Raw genomic sequence first — 20,963 nt, 5'->3', positions numbered from 1 at the left:
GTCAATATTGTCCTTCTTTCATAAAACAGAGGGAATATGTAGCCCAGCCTATGACTTGATGATCATAAAGTATGAAGAAAAGAAGTTTGCCTGTATTTTCTCAAAACAAGTGATTTCATGAATGCATCAGTTTAAACTGTGTAGACACCATCTGCTCTGTCTTTTACTCCCTGGTTCCTTCCCTTCCAGTAAGTGCAGCTCTCAGAAATCACTAAATCAGGTCTAACCCTGAAAAGCTCTCTGGGTTCCTCCTGCCATGGGGTTGTTCAATATCACTCACCCTGCCTTTTTCCTTCTGACTGGTATTCCTGGCCTGGAGAGCTCTCAGTTGTGGCTAGCAGGACCCCTCTGTGTGATGTACGCTGTGGCTCTCAGGGGCAACACAGTGATCCTGCAGGCTGTGAGAGCGGAGCCCAGCCTGCATCAGCCCATGTGCTACTTCCTGTCCATGCTGTCTTTCAGCGACGTGGCCATGTCCGTGGCCACACTACCCACTGTTCTCAGAACCTTCTGCTTCAATGCCCGCACCATTGATTTTGATGCCTGCCTAATCCAGATGTTCCTCATCCATTCCTTCTCCATGATGGAGTCAGGCATTCTGCTGGCCATGAGCTTTGACCGCTATGTGGCCATTTGTGATCCCTTGCGCTATGCCACTGTGCTCACTAACGAAGTCATCGCTGGAGTGGGTTTAGCAGTGGCTTCTCGGAGCTTCATCACCCTCTTTCCTCTTCCCTTCCTCATCCAGAGGCTGCCTATCTGCAAGTCCAATGTCCTTTCCCACTCCTACTGCCTTCACCCAGACATGATGAAGCTGGCCTGTGCTGACATCACAATCAATATCGTCTATGGACTCTTTGTTCTTATATCGACGTTTGGCATGGACTTGTTCTTTATCTTCCTCTCCTATGTGCTCATTCTGCACTCAGTCATGGCCATTGCCTCCCGTGAGGAACGCCTCAAAGCTCTCAACACATGTGTGTCACATATCTTGGCTGTACTAGCATTTTATGTACCAATGATTGGGGTCTCCATGGTGCACCGCTTTGGGAAAAATGTCCCACGCTACATACATGTCCTTTTGTCCAACATCTACCTCTTCGTGCCTCCTGTGCTCAACCCTCTCATTTACAGCGCCAAGACAAAGGAGATCCGTCGAGCCATTGTTCACATGTTCTACCACATCAAAATGTGACTTCCACGTTTGGCTTTAAAATATAATGATCACTAGTCCTAGACCATCATCCACAGTGTCGTTATTATCGTCATTGTTGATGTTGTTATCCTAGATATCATAATTATCATTACAAAGGTAGATATACTGGGGGGTGGGGCGAGTAAAAGATCAGGAAAGGAGATTCAAAACTTATAGGACAGAACAAATGCGCAACAACACATCTAACAGAAATAAATTTCATTCATAGAAAGATAACTATGAGAGTCAATTGAGTGATTAGACAAAACTTTGCAGAGGAAGATTAAGCTAGGAATCATTTTCTATAATAATAACTATTACTAATATAATAATAATTGTAGTATCTGTTTCCTAAAAGTGCCAGATTCAGTTCTAAATTATTTTTGCATTAATTCATTTAATCTTTCTAACAATCTTATGAAGTATAGAGAATGGAATAAACTGTTCAAAGTAACTCACATAGTGATCCAAGTGAGATTCAATACTAGTCTGTCTCCAATGTTTGTACCCAACTACTGCAAACACTGCCTCTCTAACTGACATCACTATTAACATTACAACTTCTTGAGGTATGCCAGACTGGGAAAGATAAATATCATATGACATTGCTTAAATGTGGACTCTAGAAAAAGATTTGCTGTTTATTGTTCAATTACTAAGTCATGTCCTGCTTTTTGTAATCCCAAGGCCTCCCTGGCATGCTGCTAGAGTTTGCTCAAACTTGTGTCCTGTCAGTGGGTTATGCCATCCAACCGTCTCATCTTCTGTCATCCCCTTCTCCTCCGGCCCTCTGTCTCTCACAGCATCAGGGTCTTTTCCAATGAGTCGGTTCTTCGCGTCAGGTGGCCATACTATCAGAGCTTCCACTTCAGCATCAGTCCTTCCAATGGATATTCAGGGTTGATTTCTTTTAGGACTGACTGGTTTGATGTCCTTGCTGTCCAAGGCACTCTCAAGAGTATTCTCCAGCATTATAGTTCAAAAGTATCAATTCTTTAGTACACAGCCTTCTTTATGGTCCAAATCTCCCATCTGTACGTAACCAGTGGAAAAAACATATCTCTGACTACATGGACCTTTGTCAGCAAAGTGATGTCTCTGCTTTTTAATAGGATATCTAGGTTTGTCATAGCTTTTCTTCCAAGGAATAAGTGTCTTCCAATTTCCAATAAATATCATAAACAAGTTTATAGTCTATAATTTTTTTAGATATCAATAGCTTATGTAAAAACTTATTTTAATAGCTTAAACAAATACAACTTATCTCAGAAAAGACACTTCTTTCTCCCCACAAGTCTGTTAATTAGGAAATTGGTCAACATTTATTAGTCAGAAATATTACATATACATTAGTGAATGAAATGGCAACCCACTCCAGTATTCTTGCCTGGGAAACCCCATGGACAGAGAAGCCTGGTGGGCTATAGTCCATGGGGTCATAAGAGTCAGACACGACTGACCAAACAACAGCAAAATTAAAACAAAGCAACACATATGCAAATTTACATACATACTCATATATAATGGATTATTTTTTTCTCTATTAAGAATATAAGGGCTTATCATTTTCAACCTCCTCAACAAATGTCTCTATAATCTATGGTCACTACAAACAGGCTGTGTGTGTACATACCTGCACATGTCCCATAGGTCCCTAACCAAGCAAGAGCTGGAAAGCGAGTACTTTCAAACACTGAAAGAAATTACTATCACTGTTTTGTTTGATGATGCCTTACTTATTCAGAACTCAGATCAGCACATTTGTATTCAGCTGTTAGCACTGCTGAGGTTAAGAAACTCTGCTCTAATCAGAGATTTAAAAGTTATTAATTAGATGATTTAAAAAAAGGTTTCTGAAGAGACTCATTGGAAAGAGCTAAATCTCCCGTCCCCAACCCCTCATACAAGAGAAAGGAATACAGAGGTGCATCCCACTGTACCTGAATGAAAGGAGAGTTTCCACAAGGTTTGTACTCAGAAATTATAGGTCCCCTGAGCTGTGGGGAGAAGGAGACACAGCAGACCAGTTCCTTATTACCCCTGGAAATTTAAATGGAGCAATGAAAGTTACCTTGCTGCTCTGATAGCAGGATTGAGTAGGAGGCTATTGCAGTTTTGAGGTAGGACATTTGCTTCACACAGGAAGGCTGCCCATTTCCTGGGTGGCTACATGTTAGAGAGAGCAGGCATGGTGTGGTTGTAGATCCTGACCGGAAGAACGTAAAGGGGATCTGGGTTGTAGACGGAGTTAAAAGCAATCACATAAAAATATATTAGTTAAAATTGATGTAGGAAATAGATGGACCCCTGGCCTGGACAATTGGTGTTTGTCAATTGGAGTACAATTGAAGCTTTGTTTCCCTCAGAGATTCCAAGGACAAAGCTAGTGGCAAAAGCTGAGCTTTGTTGGAGTGAAGAGATAACATGCAGAAGTTTCCTGAGATCAAGGAAACTTCCCTGACAGCAAACACGGGTACAGAAAGGAGGGGTTGCTGCCCCATGATACGTGATACCAAGACTCCCACAGGTCTGTGTGGTAGAATCCATCTTAGGAAAAAGTTGCACAAGCATATTGGGGAGGGTCCTAGGGCAAGAAAGTTGTGAAAAAGAAAACAAGATAATTGGGCAAAGATAGACTAAGACTGGACTTCCCTGGTGGCTGAAGTGATAAAAAAAAAAAAAAAAAAAAAAATCTGCCTGCAGTGCGGGAGACCCAGTTCCAATCCCTGGGTCAGGAAGATCCCCTGGAGAATGGAATGGCTACCCATTCCAGTATTCTTGAAAATTCTTCATGCCTGGGGAATTCCATGGACAGAGGAGCCTGATGGACTACAGTTCATGGGGTCTCAGAGAATCGGACATGACTGAGCGATTAACACTTTCATTTTTAAACAAAGACTGGGGAGAATTACCCTGTGTAAGTGATTTAAATCACCTCTTACTGCGATTTTCCTCATTATGGAGGACACTCACATCCTTTCTCTCTGGGTGTGTATTTTTGGCTTGATTTTGTCTTAAATAAGCAAACTATGTCTCTGTGTGCTCGCCCACATGTTATGCTGTATCTCTGATAATAAATGTTGTACTTATTTTTGCAGTTTTCGCTTCCTTGAGGAATTCATTTCTCACAAGAAGCAAGAGCCAGGGAAACTGTGTTTCTAGTCTTCAGCTGCTGGTGGACTAGCAGCTAGGATTCCTGGTTTTCATCCAGGCCACCCAGGTCCAATTTCTAGGCAGGGAACTAAGATTCAAGACTGCTTACTGCTATCACTTCAAGATCAAAGTCAAATGGAGAGGTAAAAGATGGAGAGAAATTTCTTTAAATAATTAATGAAAGCACCCAATGAAAGAATCAGCTTTAAGTATTATTTTAAGTATTTAACAAACCTAGGAAACATGATATCAGCTAACTGAATCATAATGAATTAAGAATCTTGCCATTTCCCTTCTGGCTCCTTTCTGGGTGAGAAGTCAGGTACCATTGTTAGCAAGGGAAGGATAGCAGAAAATAAAAGACTGTAATTCTGAACACTCGAAGATTCGACTATTACATGAGTCTGTTATTCGCTTAGTGGTCTCTGATTCTTTGTGACCCCATAGACTGTAGCCCACTAAGCTCCTCTGTCCATGAACTTTTCCAGGCAAGAATACTAGATAGGTAACCATTCTCTTCTTCAGGGGCTCTTCCCCACCCAGGCACTGAACCCCAGTCTCCCACATTGCCGGCAGATTCTTTACCATCTGAGCTATAGGGAAGCTATACATGAGTCTGGGTTGTCCAGATACTCACTAGAGGAAATTTTATCATCTGAATGTGACCAGAAACATTAAGAAACTTGTTTTTCATCTAGGAATAAAGGAAGAACTAGCATTTTCAATATATTTAAGAGGAAAAGAAAAGTGATCTTAATCATTTTTTATTATACCTTCTTTCTTGGGCTTGGTCAGCATATCACATAATTCTGGAATTTTTTAGAGGGTAATGAGCTCCTGTCTTACATGCCTATCCAGCCTTCAGCAGATGGTGTCTTGGATTGGGTAAGAATCAGTCCGGCAGATTGTTGAGTTATTTTTCAGCTAAAAGAGTGTATGCTTTATTCTCAGTAGTCATTAAAGACCTCAAGAGAATAAAACCTTCCTGATGAGTTTTCAGACAAAAAGTCAGCATCACTGCTCTCTCTCTCGGGGCTTAGAATGAGATAGAAAAGAGGCAAGCATGAATGCACTTTATAGGAGATAGAAGAATATGTTGTTCTGTGGGTGTCTCTCATCTGCCTGTCTTCTGGTGAGTTCTGAATCCAAATACGGGGGAGACCCAGGTTCAATCTCTGGGTCAGAAAAATGCCCTGAAGAAGGGAATGGCTACCTACTCCACTATTCTTGCCTAAAGAATCCCATAAACAGAGGAGCCTGGCGGGCTACAAGTCCATGGGGTTGCAAAGAGTCAGACACGACTGAGTGACTAACACAACAACAAAGGGGTGAGCTAGCTGACTGTCCTGAAATGGTTTAACCTTGCCCCAAGTAAGGGTTAACTGGGAAAGGGATAGGGTGAGGAGAAGAGGGAGAGACTGAGGGGAGCTTATCAGATGGTAGCATCTTAGCTGGGTGAGCAAAGCAGGTGGAAATGCCCCTTGGACTTGAGGTTCTTGTCCTGGCACTGCCTCTAACTGATTGTGTAACACTGGGTGATTCACTGTAGTTCTCCAGATTGTCACTTTCCAGAGGCAGCTTCCTTGGGATTAATATTTGCATGATTCACTAACATTGTTGCAAGTTGAGAAAGGAAAGCAGGACTCAGGGCACAAGAAAGGTTCAGAAAAACAGGAGCAAAGTGATCACTATCAATTCTACAACTCAGATAACGGCTGAGCCAGCACACATGGTCTAACTTTGCTTTCATCATATGAATTCTGAGACACAATATGTAAAATCACCAAGGAGATTAAAGAGCAAGAAAAATCAGTTAATGGTAAACTTTTGATGAGCTATGAACAGACAAGCATTTCTAACTTGTTATTATCCATCACATAGATGAAAAATTGTGGTCTTTACAAGACTCTCTAAATAACTCTCCAATCCCATCAGAACAACAGAGCCATAAAGGATACTATAAAATGTCCACAAAAATTGATATAAAGAAGAAAACACAGAGGTCTAGAGAGGTCTCACACAGCCAGAGCATGCCAGAGCACGGTAAAATCACAGGACTCCTGATGCTCAGCCCAAGACCTGTTTCCCTAAACCATTCTGGTTCCTATAAATCTGTAGTTGAAGAAAAGGTTCTGGGTTCCAACAGCAGAAGAAAAAGAGTCCAGTATTGAATACAGGGTGTGTTTGTTTTTGTTTTTATTTTTGTTTTTTTGTATCACTGTCTCACGTGAATTTGCCTTTTGAAACTCTCTCTTCAAGGGTATCTGAGAAATCTCCACCCAGAAATATGTACCTCCTTTTTCTTTTCCAGTGTCCTCCCCAACACTTCATAATGCCTCAAAGGCATCAGTGCAATATTCGGTTCAATTCCATCACTCAATCATGTCTGACTTTTGGGACCCCATGGACTGCAGTATGCCAGGCTTCCCTGTTTATCACCAACTCCCAGAGCTTGCTCAAACTCATGTCCATCGAGTCGGTGATGCCATCCAACCACCGCATCCTCTTCTGTCTCCTCCTGCCTTCAATCTTTCCCAGTATCAGGGTCTGGGTCTTTTCCAATGAGTCAATTCTTCACATCAGGTGACCAAAGTATTGGAGTTTCAGCTTCAGCTTCAGTCCTTCCAATGAATATTCACGGCTGATTTCCTTTAGGACTGACTGATTTCATCTCCTTGCAGTCAAAGGGACTCTCAAGAGTCTTCTCCAACATCACAGTTCAAAAACATCAATTCTCCAGTGCTCAGTTTCTTTATAGTCCACTCCAGTATTCTTGGACTTTCTTTGTGGCTCAGCTGGTAAAGAATCTGCCTGCAATGTGGGAGACCTGGGTTCAATCCCTGGCTTGGGAAGATCCCCAGGAGAGGGAAAGGCTACTCACTCCAGTTTTCTGGCCTGGAGAATTCCATGGACTGTATAGTCCATGGGGACGCAAAGAGTCAGTCATGACTGAGCGACTTTCGCTGTCACTTTCTCACATCAAAACATGACTGCTTAGAAAACCACAGCTTTGACTAGACTGACTTTTGTCTGCAAAGTAATGTCTCTGCTTTTGAATATGCTGTCTAGGTTGGTCATAGCTTTTCTTCCAAGGAGCAAGCATTTTTTAATTCCATGGCTGCAGTCACCATCTGCAGTGATTTTGGAGCCCCCAAAAGTAAAGTCTGACACTGTTTCCACTGTTTCCCCATCTATTTCCCATCAAGTGATGGGACTGGATGCCATGATCTTAGATTTCTGAATGTTGAGGTTTAAGCCAACTTTTTCACTCTCCTCTTTGACTTTCATCAGGAGGCTTTTTAGTTCCTCTTCACTTTCTGCCATAAGGGTGGTGTCATCTGCACATCTGAGGTTACTGATATTTCTCCTGCCAATCTTGATTCCAGCTTGTGCTTCATCCAGCCTGGCATTTCTCACACAAGTGAAATAAGCAGGGTGACAATATACACAAGTACATCAAGGAGTACGTCATAGCTGTATATTGTCACCCTGCTTTTTAACTTATATGCAGAGTACAATATTAGAGTCTTACCTATCTTCACTTGAGGTTTTATCAGCTACTTGCATACTCTGTGAGGCAAGCTCACCTCATTGAACCTTCAGTCAGTCAGTTCAGTCGCTCAGTCATGTCCAATCCTTTGAGACCCCATGGACTAGCACATCAGGCTTCCCTGTCCATCATCATCAGTGAGCCTTAATTTCCACTTCTGCCAAGAATCAATGAGTAAATAGTTATAAATTTCCTTGCAGAGTATCTGGCACATAGCATATGCTCCATAAACACTGGTTTTTCTCCCACTACATTTTTTGTCTTTGCCTGCATCTACACCACCCACAAATTCAGTGGCTGCTGGATATAGTAAACAATGGGATCCTGGGACAGTCAGGAAGCCTTTTTCCCATAAACAGTAGAGCTAGGATAACCAGACCCAGAATGGCTTTGCCTCTGTCCTGCACAAAATAAGCCTGTTTTCTTTTCCTTTTCTTTCTTTACATTAGCTCAGTTCTTGACTTTTTTTCTGATTACCTTCTATAAGGCTGTGTAAGAAGCATGAGAATTCTACTCATAGGACAGAAAAAAGATATGGAGAAGTTTAATCATTTCCATATCCAAAGGAATCACAGTTCTGAAGGGGAGATGAGCATGCATGACTGATCCCTAAGACCAGAGGGATATAACCAACCACATAGAGAAGTGGCCCCTAACATTCTGGGAACCACAGGAAGGTCTGAGTTCTAGCCTGCCAGAGAAAATTCAGGAGTTTTTCCCAAGGTGTTAATACTGCATTACAAACTATCCCAGCATCTCTATGACTTTCAGGTACCTTCAGTTCAGTTCAGTTCAGTTCAGTCGCTCAGTCGTGTCCGACTCTTTGTGACCCCATGAATCGCAGCACGCCAGGCCTCCCTGTCCATCACCATCTCCCGGAGTTCACTCAGACTCACATTCATCGAGTCAGTGATTCCATCCAGCCATCTCATCCTCGGTCGTCCCCTTCTCCTCCTGCCCCCAATCCCTCCCAGCATCAGAGTCTTTTCCAGTGAGTCAGCTCTTCCCATGAGGTGGCCAAAGTACTGGAGCTTCAGCTTTAGCATCATTCCTTCTAAAGAAATCCCAGGGCTGATCTCCTTCAGAATGGACTGGTTGGATCTCCTTGCAGTCCAAGGGACCCTCAAGAGTCTTCTCCAACACCACAGTTCAAAAGCATCAATTCTTCGGCTCTCAGCCTTCTTCACAGTCCAACTCTCACATCCATACATGACCACAGGAAAAACCATAGCCTTGACTAGATGGACCTTAGTCGGCAAAGTAATGTCTCTGCTTTTGAATATACTATCTAGGTTGCTCATAACTTTTCTTCCAAGGAGTAAGTGTCTTTTAATTTCAGGTACCTAGGGCTCCCTTTTTCCTCCATTCCCATCAGAAAGGACACTGCCATTACTTTCTGGCCTTGTTTTGTTAGAGGCTAGAGAGGAAGGTAAAGGGAAAATAGTAGCAGGTATTTCTGGAGCTCCTCCCCCAAAGAAGGATGCCTTAGAAGCCTGAAACATGTCCACCAGGTGAAAAGGCTTCTAACTTTCTTTCTTCATCCATCATGAAATAATGAACCTGGAAGAGTTTTGAAAACATGAGAATAAAGACAAATAAAAAAATAATTACTGTTACAGAGAAGTAGTTGTGGGTTAGTCTCTAGGAATTGGGTAAGTAATACATAAATGCTACTGTAAGAAAAACTGTGAGTAAATGCAATGCCTGAGAGTAAAAAGAGAGCCTAGGTGGATTAGGGGATGAACATCAGTGGGTAAGAAGGAGTATATGAGCAGGTAGGTCAAAGCATTTGTTGCATGAGTATACAAATCTACAAATACACCTGAATGTTTATTCAGGTATTAATACTGCATGTACGTCAACATGGACTGAAGCAATGAGCCTGAGAGGGTATGTGCATTAAAAATTATAAAGATTAAGAGGGAGTATTAAATATATATTAGTATAAGAAGAGTAAGTTGGTGAGAGAAAGAGAGGTATGAATGTTTTTATTGAGTATGAAGGGGATCCACTATGAGACTGTTTTGAAAGTACAGGAATGTGTCTATGAGAATAAGCATATTTTGAGAGCATATATGACCAAGAATGTGGAAAATTTCTGTTTGGAACAATGCTTTCGCAAAGACTGAATGACACCATACCTGTAGCAGATTTAGGGAAGAATTCATTATTTTTCCAAAAGCCAGAACTGCATGGTGCCTTTGCACAAATAAATGGTTACGTTGTTGATCTATTGCAGCAATTCTGCCTCCTGTAAAGAGGCAATCCTTTTCATCCAGGTCCCACTGCCTCTTCCCCTCTCTCAGCAAACATGCATTATAGTTCAAAGTATCTCTGGGGAGTGCTTTCATTACTCAGTGATATATCTGAATTAAATGAAATTTTCAAGGGACAATGTAAATACTTCAAAAAGCTACTGATAACTCAAACCCTCATTGTTCTTTTATAATAACTATCTATGAATTCTGGTTAACATAATTTCATTCAATGATTCTTTTAAAGCACATGAAAATTGTGGATGAAACTATATAGGTTTGATTTAAAGATAGCAAACTAATTGATATATTTAAACATTTGTCAATATCTTCCTTATTCCATAAAACAGAGAGAAACAGTAGCTTAGCCTATGACTTGATGATCATAAAGTATGAAGAAAAGAAGTTTGCCTGTATTTTCTCAAAACAAGTGATTTCATGAATGCATCAGTTTAAACTGTGTAGACACCATCTGCTCTGTCTTTTACTCCCTGGTTCCTTTCCTTCCAGTAAGTGCAGCTCTCAGAAATCACTAAATCAGAAGGTCTAACCCTGAAAAGCTCTCTGGGTTCCTCCTGCCATGGGGTTGTTCAATATCACTCACCCTGCCTTTTTCCTTCTGACTGGTATTCCTGGCCTGGAGAGCTCTCAGTTGTGGCTAGCAGGACCCCTCTGTGTGATGTATGCTGTGGCTCTCGGGGGCAACACAGTGATCCTGCAGGCTGTGAGAGTGGAGCCCAGCCTGCATCAGCCCATGTGCTACTTCCTGTCCATGCTGTCTTTCAGCGACGTGGCCATGTCCGTGGCCACACTGCCTACTGTTCTCAGAACCTTCTGCTTCAATGCCCGCACCATTGATTTTGATGCCTGCCTAATCCAGATGTTCCTCATCCATTCCTTCTCCATGATGGAGTCAGGCATTCTGCTGGCCATGAGCTTTGACCGCTATGTGGCCATTTGTGATCCCTTGCGCTATGCCACTGTGCTCACTAACGAAGTCATCGCTGGAGTGGGTTTAGCAGTGACTGCTCGGAGCTTTATCATCCTCTTTCCTCTTCCCTTTCTTTTCAAGAGGCTTCCTATCTGCAGATCCAATGTCCTTTCTCACTCCTACTGCCTTCACCCAGACATGATGAAGCTGGCCTGTGCTGACATCACTATCAACAGCATCTATGGATTCTTTGTTCTTATGTCCACGTTTGGCATGGACTTGTTCTTTATCTTCCTCTCCTATGTGCTCATTCTGCACTCAGTCATGGCCATTGCCTCCCGTGAGGAACGCCTCAAAGCTCTCAACACATGTGTGTCACATATCTTGGCTGTACTTGCATTTTATGTACCAATGATTGGAGTCTCCACAGTGCACCGCTTTGGGAAGCATGTCCCACGCTACATACATGTCCTTTTGTCCAACATCTACCTCTTCGTGCCTCCTGTGCTCAACCCTCTCATTTATAGCGCCAAGACAAAGGAGATCAATCGAGCCATCGTTCGCATGTTTCACCGCATCAAAATGTGACTTCAACATGTGGTTTTAAAATTTGATGCTTATTGTAGTCATAGTCTGTCATCTATGGTGCCATCAACATTACCAAGAATACGATAGATGTGTGTACTGCGGGGGAACTATAATATCAGGAATGAAGCAGCAAATCTTATAACACAAAACAAATGAATAGTGCAGTCGGCAGACATTAATGGTGTCCATAGAAACATGAATATTAGAGGCAACTGAATGATTAGACAAAACTGTACCAAGGGGATTGATCTAAGGTAGAAATAATTTTCTATAATGACACATATTACTAATATAATTCTAATTAATACATTGAGTCCTAAAAAGTGCCAGGTTTTGTTCTAAATTATTTTTGTTGAAATTCATTTAATCTTTGTAACAATCTTATGACATATATACAATTAAGTAAATTGTTCAGAGTAACACAGATAATATGGGATCCAGATGAGCTTCAATACTGGTTTGTTTACAGTATTTGTACTCAACCATACAACTACTTTTCACAGCTATTTGTAAGGCCTCCTCAAAGAGCCATTTTGCTTTTTGTTTGTTTGTTTGTTTTTGCATTTCTTTTTCTTGGGGATGGTCTTGCTCCCTGTCTCCTGTACAATGTCACAAACCTCCATCCATAGTTCATCAGACACTCTATCAGATCTAGTCCCTTAAATCTATTTCTCACTTCCACTGTATAGCAGCTCAGAGGTTAAAGCATTTGCCTGCAATGCAGGAGACCCGGGTTCGATCCCTGGGTCGGGAAGATCCCCTGGAGAAGGAAATGGCAACCCACTCCAGTACTCTTGCCTGGAGAATCCCATTGAGGGAGGAGCCTGGTAGGCTATAGTCCATGGGGTCGCAAAGGGTCAGACACGACTGAGCGACAAACTACTACTAACTACTACTGTATAGTCATAAGGGATTTGATTTAGGTCATACCTGAATGGTCTAGTGGTTTTCCCCACTTTCTTCAATTTAAGTATGAATTTGGCAATAAGAAGTTCATGATCTGAGCCACAGTCTGCTCCCTGTCTTGTTTTTGCTGACTGTATAGAGCTTCTCCATTTTCGGCTGCAAAGGATATAATCAATCTGATTTTGGTGTTGACCATCTGGTGATGTCCATGTGTAGAGTCTTCTCCTATGTTGTTGGAAGAGGGTGTTTGCTATGACCAGTGCATTCTCTTGGCAGAACTCTGTTAGTCTTTGCCCTGCTTCATTCTGAACTTCAAGGCCAAATTTGTTTGTTACTCCAGGTGTTTCCTGAATTTCTACTTTTGCATTCCAGTCCCCTGTAATGAAAAGGACATCTTTTTTGGGTGTTAGTTCTAAAAGGTCTTATAGGTCTTCATAGAACTGTTCAACTTCAGCTTCTTCAGCGTTACTGGTGGGGGCATAGACTTGGATTACCATGAGATTGAATGGTTTGCCTTGGAAATGAACAGAGATCATTCTGTCGTTTTTGAGATTGCATCCAAGTACTGCATTTTGGACTCTTTTGTTGACTATGATGGCTACTCCATTTCTTCTAAGGGATTCCTGCCCACAGTAGTAGATATAATGGTCATCTGAGTTAAATTCACTCATCCCAGTCCATTTTAGTTCACTGATTCTAGAATGTCGACGTTCACTCTTGCCATCTCCTGTTTGACCACTTCCAATTTGCCTTGATTCATGGACCTAACATTCCAGGTTCCTATGAAATATTGCTCTTTACAGCATCAGATCTTGCTTCTATCACCAGTCCCATTCACAACTGGGTGTTGTTTTTGCTTTGGCTCCACCCTTTCATTCTTTCTGGATTTATTTCTCCACTGATCTCCAGTAGCATATTGGGCACCTACTGACCTGGGGAGTTCATCTCTCAATGTGCTATCTTTTTGCCTTTTCATACTGTTCATGGGGTTCTCAAGGCAAGAATACTGCAGTGGCTTGCCATTCCCTTCTCCAGTGGACCACATTCTGTCAGACCTCTCCACCATGACCCATCCGTCATGGGTGGCCCCACATGGCATGGCTTAGTTTCATTAAGTTAGACAAGGCTGTAGTCCATGTTTTCAGATTGGCTAGTTGTCTGGAATTGTGGTTTCAGTCTGTCTGCCCTCTGATGCCCTCTCTCAGCACCTACCGTCTTATCTGGGTTTCTCTTACTTTGGACGTGAGGTATCTCTTCATGGCTGCTCCAGCAAAGCACAGCCGCAGCTCCTTACCTCGGACGTGGGGTAGCTCCTCCCTCTCAGCTGTGCTCATGCTTCATCGCAGCCGCAGCGCTCGTGCACTGTCGTCACAGCCGCAAATAGTTGTGAAAAGAAGAGAAGTGAAAAGCAAAGGAGAAAAGGAAAGATAACCCATTTGAACTCAAAGTTCCAAAGAATAGCAAGGAGAGATAAGAAATCCTTCCTCAGCAATCAATGGAAAGAAATAAAGGAAAACAATAGAATGGGAAAGACTGGAGATCTCGTCAAGAAAACTAGAGATACTGCCGGGGTCCAGCCCCAGTGGATCCAGGGTGATTCAAAGGTGAGATGGAGTCAGCGTCCTAGGAAAAAACGTATTTAATTACAGATATAGATAAAGATTAGAAACGGATAGTGTAGTAGGAAAAATTAGTGGAGAAAAAGAGGCTGAATAACTTGATTTATGTGGAATACCAATCACCACCTACATAGGCCACAGGCGTCTTTCTGTTCTCCCGAAGGAGAGGAGGCACTGAGGCCTCCCTGGTCCGATCTTAGAAGCCCAGGCAAAATTAGCAGGCTTGGTGAGTACCCACATTCCAGATGGGAATTCAGCTGGAAAAACGGGGAGCAAGAAAGAAACGACACGGGGAAATCAGTCTTTCCAGAAACTGATCTGAATTTTTTATTTTTAGGTTTGCTTATATACCTTTTGTTACACATAGGGATGAATACAGAGTCACACGGGGGTCAGCAGTCCTGACCTTTATCAAAATCAGGTGCTTCACATAAATGTATAAAAAAAAGGTCTTAGGGGTTTTACATCATCTTCTGGCCATGAGGCCTGCTGACATTTTATGATCCTCTCTTTCTGATAACCAAAAAACTTATTTTTTCCAAGAGTGTTTATTCTTAAACCAGGCACCACCCTCTGAAGGTAGCAGATAAAGTTGCATTCCTATAGGGTGAGGGTGTAATGGGTTACAATCAAGAAAGGAATTTATTTAACCTAAGGTTAACATGATCAATCTTGAAGGTTAATACTTATTTCTCCTATATGCTAGTTATATTTATTATAAGGGCAGGGAATATGGAGATTTAGCAGCAAACATCAGCCCAACAAATGAAAACCCTTCACCAATGTTCCCCTTAAGATCTATTTAGTCTTAAGATAGTGATAAAGTTACATTTTTACATAGCAAGGACACTGATTTATAACAAAGTATAGTGATCTATAACAAGAGAGAAAATTCATTAAATCAAAAAGGCTAGTATTGCTAACATCAAAAACTGCTATTTTCCTTTTCTATAATCCAAATACATTGATTAATATATTCCCAGGTGCCTAAGGATATGGAGGCCTGGCGGCAATCATTGACTCAACAATGAGAAAAGCCCTATGCTAATTAAGACTTTCAAAATACTCCAAACTCTCTGTGCTGTTTATGGTTGAGAGGTTGTCACACAAGCTAGTCTGTCAGCAGAGAGGTTTGACCTGAGACACCCTTGTCACACCCAGGGCAGAGAATTAGCAGCAATTATTGGCACAACAAACGAAAAACCCTTCACCAATATAATTCCTAACCAGCCACTATACTAATGATTTCTAACTTCCCAAAATAATTTGCCTTTAGTAAGTCTAGAACATCTCATGCCTCTCACCGTTGGGAGGCTGTAAACAATCACATGTGGCCTGACGAACCTGTACAGGCAGGCTAAATAACCTTCAGAGGAGTTTGTAAGTTGAAACACTCTTGTCACGCCCAGGAATTTTTATTGACTTGGAGCTGCACGTTTACTCCTTCTCCGAGAGAACAGGTGGGGAACAGCCCCTCGTAAGGTCAGAGGTGTAGGTGAGAGCATGAAACAGTAAAGTAGGTAGACTCTGGTTTTGGGGGTAGATGCTCGGGAACAGGGGGTTTCCTGAGGCTTGATCACGCCTTTGCGTATGCCAAAGCCTCCTTCCTCATGACCTTTGCCATGGGCGGAGTTCCTCACACTGGCTCCTGGAAAGATACCAAGGGAACATTTCATGCAAAGATGGGTTCAATAAAGGACAGAAATGGTATGGACCTAACAGAAGCAGAAGATATTAAGAAGAGGTGGCAAGAATACACAGAAGAACTGTACAAAAAGAATCTTCACGACCCAGATAACCACGAGAGTGTGATCACTCCCACTCACCCAGAGCCAGACATCCTGGAATGTGAAGTCAAGTGGGCCTCAGAAAGCATCACTATGAACAAAGCTAGTGGAGGGGATGGAATTCCAGTTGAGCTATTTCAAATTCTAAAAGATGGTGTTGTGAAAGTGCTGCACTCAATATGCCAGCAAATTTGGAAAACTCATCAGTGGCCACAGGACTGGAAAAGGTCAGTTTTCATTCCAATCCCAAAGAAAGGTAATGCCAAAGAATACTCAAACTACTGCACAATTGCACTCATCTCACACACTAGTAAAATAATGCTCAAAATTCTCCAAGCCAGGCTTCAGCAATAGGTGAACCGTGAACTTCCAGATGTTCACGCTGGTTTTAGACAAGGCAGAGGAACCAGAAATCAAATTGCCAATATCCACTGGATCATCGAAAAAGCAACAGAGTTACAGAAAAAACATCTACTTCTGCTTTATTGACTATGCCAAAGCCTTTGACTATGTGGATCACAATAAACTGTGGAAAATTCTGAAAGAGATGGGAATACCAGACCACCTGACCTGCCTCTTGAGAAACTTATATGCAGGTCAGGAAACAACAGTTAGAACTGGACATGGAACAACAGACTGGTTCCAAATAGGAAAAGGAATACATCAAGGCTGTATATTGTCACTCTGCTTATTAAACTTATATGAAGAGTACATCAATAGAAATGCTCGGCTGGAGGAAGCACAAGCTGGAATCAAGATTGCCGGGAGCAATATCAATAACCTCAGATATGCAGATGACACCACCCTTATGGCAGAAAGTGAAGAAGAACTAAAAAGCCTCTTGATGAAAGTGAAAGAGGAGAGTGAAAAAGTTGGCTTAAACCTCAACATTCAGAAATCTAAGATCATAGCATCTGGTCCCATCACTTCATGGCAAATAGATGGGGAAACAGTGGCTGACTTTATATTTCTTGGCTCCAAAAGCACTGTGGATTGTGATTGCAGCCATGATATTAAAAGAGGCTTGCTCCTTGGAAGGAAAGTTATGACCAACCTAGGCAGCATATTCAAAAGCAGAAACATTGCTTTGCAAACAAAGGTCCGTCTAGTCAAGGCTATGGTTTTTCCAGTGATCATGTATGGATGTGAGAGTTGGTTTATAAAGAAAGCTGAGCACTGAAGAATTGATGTTTTTGAACTGTGGTGTTGGAGAAGACTCTTGAGAGTCCCTTGGACTGCAAGGATATCCAACCAGTCCATCCTAAAGGAGATCAGTCCTGGGTGTTCATTGGAGGGACTGATTGAAACTGAAACTCCAATACTTTGGCCACCTGATGCAGAGAGCTGACTCATTTGAAAAGACCCTGATGCTGGGAAAGATTGAGGGCAGGAGGACAAGGGGACGACAGAGGATGAGATGGTTTGATGGCATCACCAACTCAATGGACATGGATTTGGGTGGACTCCAGGAGTTGGTGATGGACAGGGAGGCCTGGTGTACTGAGGTTCATGGGGTCACAAAGAGTCAGACATGACTGAGTGACTGAAGTGAACTGAACTGATACAAATACTGCCTCTCTAATTGTCATCACTATTAACATTGCAACTTTCATCACCATTGTTCTCTTCAAATAATCATGAGTTGTTTTAACTTCAAAAAATGAGATTTGATATATTTTCAGAACTTGCCATAAGATGTATGTGTATGACCCAGGAAAAACATTAAAGATTTACTTCAAAAAGAAACCCTAGATTCCTCTCTGCTTCTTTTATATGTCTACCATTCAGTTCCCCCCCAACAAGGAAAATAATGTTTAATATCTAAGCCATAACTTTTTTTTAGAAAATTTTACTAAGTGTATAATTTTTATTTCTCTTACCTTCTTGGATTTTTTTAATTGAAATATATTTGATTTACCCTATTATTTAAGTTTCAGTTGTACAGCATATTGATTCACAATTTTTTAAAGATTATATATTTCTTCCACATAATGACATATCAGAAATTATTTCTTCTAGAATTTCTAGCTCTAAAATTTCTAGCATAGGCAGAATAGAGTTTTTCTAATTTATACACTAGAAAATATTTTTGGAACTTCTCTCATACAATGGTATCATCTGCATATCTGAGATTGTTGGTATTTCTCCTGGCAATCTTGATTCCAGCTTGTGTTTCATCCAGCCTGGTACTTCACATGATGTACTCTGCAAATAAGTTAAATAAGCATGGTAACAATATACAGCCTTGATATACTCCTTTCCCAATTTTAAACCAGTCCGTTGTTCTAACTGTTTCTTCTTGACCTGCATACAGGTTTCTCAGAAGGCATGTAAGGTGGTCGGGTATTTCCATCTCTTTAAGAATGTTCCACATTTTGTTGTGATCCACACAATCAAAGGCTAGTCAATGAAGCAGAAGTAAATGTTTTTGCTGGAATTCTCTTGCTTTTTCTATGATCCAACGGATGATGGCAATTTGATCTCTAGTTCCTCTGCCTTTTCTAACTATAGCTTGTACATCTGGAAGTTCTTGGTTGACGTACTGCTGAAGCATAGCTTGAAGGATTTTGAGTGTTACCTTGCTAGCATGTGAAATGAGCACAAGTGTATGGTAGTTTGAACATTCTTTGACATTGCCCTTCTTTGGGACTGGAATGCAAACTGACCTTTTCCAGTCCTGAGGCCACTGCTGAGTTTTCTAAATTTGCTGGCATATATAGTGTAGCACTTTACCAGCATCATCTTTTAGAATTTTAAATAGCTCAGCTAGACTCTTGTTTGCAGGGAATAAGGAAAAATGAATTTTTAGGCTTCATCTCCTCTTATGAGGATGGGGTCACCATAAGAATAGCATATGACCACAACCTCAGCTTCCATCCTGAGAAGACCCACAATAAGCCCTGCTATTTGCCCTTATGTAGAAATTCCCTTTCGTCTCTTTTTTTTTAAACAAGATTTTCTTTTAATTCAGCTATTTTTTCCCAAACCCCCGTTCATCTAGCCTGACCATCCCTCGCAACAAACATGTAAAAGCAACCCCCAACACAGACTGCCTCAACCTGCCTCCTTCAGGTCCAGGAACCCCGCCCAGTAGCACTTCACCATTAAAAAGCCTGTTAGACACTTTTTTGGTGTCCTGGTCGTCTTTTTACCTAACAGTGAGGTGCTATTTTGAAGTTTGTGAAAAATTCTTCTGAGTAATAAAGGTCATATTTTTGTATTGCCTTGTCATGGGTACTTCTCTCTTCCTCCAGGGCCAGGGCTGGGGGGGTTACATAGAGAGAAACAGAGAGAAGAGACAAGAACAAGAGTTATAGCAGGATAAGATCCTTCATCTCTGTGCTTCATATAGTCTCATAGAAAGTTAGCTTGACTAGAACTGCATACAGAACTGAAAAAAAAATCTACATTGCTTGAGACTGTATGGAATTAATTTCTTTGTGAGCCTAAGAACAAGAGAATGCTCCTTTTCTCCTAGGAACAGGAGAACTTCCAGAAAGCAGAGTGTGGTGAAAAGAGCCATGGATGGGGCCCTGGGCATGACTCACCATCAGTCTCACCTCCTGGGTACCGCAGAGAGGTCCTGTCTAATCTCTTCAATGCGTCTCCAGCCATGCTCTGCTAGAAAGAGACTGCTGTGTAGCACAATTACACTTCAGTTAGATGAGACATGCTCTCCTCCCAGAAGCTGTTTTATAAATAAACAGGATTAAGGGTTCAGAGGGTCTGTCTTCCTAGTAATAGAAGTTTCTACAGGGACATTTCCCCAACAGGAGACTATCTAATATAAACTGAATATATTTTCTAATTATGCTGATGCAATGTGGGCTCAGGACTCATTATTGTTATGTTTAATTTTTCAGTAAGGAAGGATCTACTTGGAGGTGGTTATCCACTTAAACAACTATGTGCTCCTAAAACCTTTCCAGTTTCACAGAAACAGCAAACAGCTTATAGGGTCAGCAATTATTGTGTGAATTATCATCTCCCTGACCTCAAGCAGTTAATCAGAAGTCACTGCCAAGGGATTGCCCTCTGCAGGAAAAGTGGAGGAGTGCTAAACAGATAGTAACTCTATATGAATATCAGAAAATAAGGTTTGATTCCATGGATTTCTCATACTAGAATTGGGTATATGTGGTTTGTGTTCATATTTTTAATATAAAATATTTTCCTTTTTCTCTTCTATTTCCCATGGAAAACATACTTATCAAATATAGGTAATAAAATAGAAGTAAATTATCCATTAAATTATTAATTAAATTAATATGTTTGTTTTGAACATAAATAACTCATGAATCAAGTGAATTATCTAAACATTTCATAATTCACTGAATTTTAAAAGCCTGCAACATCTTCAAGTGGAAAGTATGACTGCCAGCCAAAACTGTCTATAAATTTCTGGAGTCATGTATCAATCACCCAAATCACTGATGTGTAGCAGACTCTATTAAAAATTTAGATGACAAACAAATCTTAACTGATAGAAATGCCAAAAAAAATAAAGAAGTGTTTATTAAAAATTTTGATCTTTCAGCGTTTACTGTCAGTCATGTTGATCAGGAGACTTTCTCCCTAAAGTGATTCTCAGCTTCCATTCCTCCTAGCAGAGATATTTAGTCACTGTCCTTTGCTCAATGCCAAGTCTAATAAAATGTGGTGATTTGGGGGGAAATGAAAGTAATTCTGGTGGCAAGCTATATTTCTTACAAGTTTTGCCTTTTTGCTCATATCAAACATAATAGCTCATTCATTTATTCATCCAATCTACAATAATTATTGAAACCTACAATGTGATGAGCATGGTGTTAGTTTTGAGGGCTCAGGGATTACATGATTTACTCATAACGGTTTGTGTGAGAAACCTACCCAGAGAGAGAGGGATGGGTGATGTGAAAGTCTTCTGGGATGTATTTACTAACTACATATCCCTTTTTAAATACCCTCTTACAAAGCTTCACCATGTTTAAATGGTTGCA

At 41.2% G+C, this 20,963-nt stretch overlaps 2 protein-coding genes across 2 annotated transcripts; both read left to right on the top strand.

The window, feature by feature from the left end:
- Positions 1–256: 256 nt before the first annotated feature.
- Positions 257–1,195, top strand: LOC128060494 (olfactory receptor 51I2-like). Its single transcript, XM_052652898.1, has one exon. The coding sequence runs from the start codon at positions 257–259 to the stop codon at positions 1,193–1,195; it is 939 nt and encodes a 312-aa protein (XP_052508858.1).
- Positions 1,196–10,733: 9,538 nt separating this feature from the next.
- On the top strand, positions 10,734–11,672 carry LOC128060445 (olfactory receptor 51I2). Its single transcript, XM_052652850.1, has one exon. The coding sequence runs from the start codon at positions 10,734–10,736 to the stop codon at positions 11,670–11,672; it is 939 nt and encodes a 312-aa protein (XP_052508810.1).
- The last annotated feature ends 9,291 nt before the right edge of the window (positions 11,673–20,963 follow it).

This window comes from Budorcas taxicolor, chromosome 15 (genome assembly GCF_023091745.1).
Source record: "Budorcas taxicolor isolate Tak-1 chromosome 15, Takin1.1, whole genome shotgun sequence".
Lineage (NCBI taxonomy): Eukaryota > Metazoa > Chordata > Mammalia > Artiodactyla > Bovidae > Budorcas > Budorcas taxicolor.
The sequence above is the reverse complement of the archived record's forward strand: the minus strand, read 5'-3'. Positions and strand labels throughout refer to the sequence as shown.

Bases quoted from the DNA above. Each gene is read 5' to 3' on its own strand.
- LOC128060445 (XM_052652850.1), top strand. From the start codon at position 10,734: ATGGGGTTGTTCAATATCACTCACCCTGCCTTTTTCCTTCTGACTGGT.
- LOC128060494 (XM_052652898.1), top strand. From the start codon at position 257: ATGGGGTTGTTCAATATCACTCACCCTGCCTTTTTCCTTCTGACTGGT.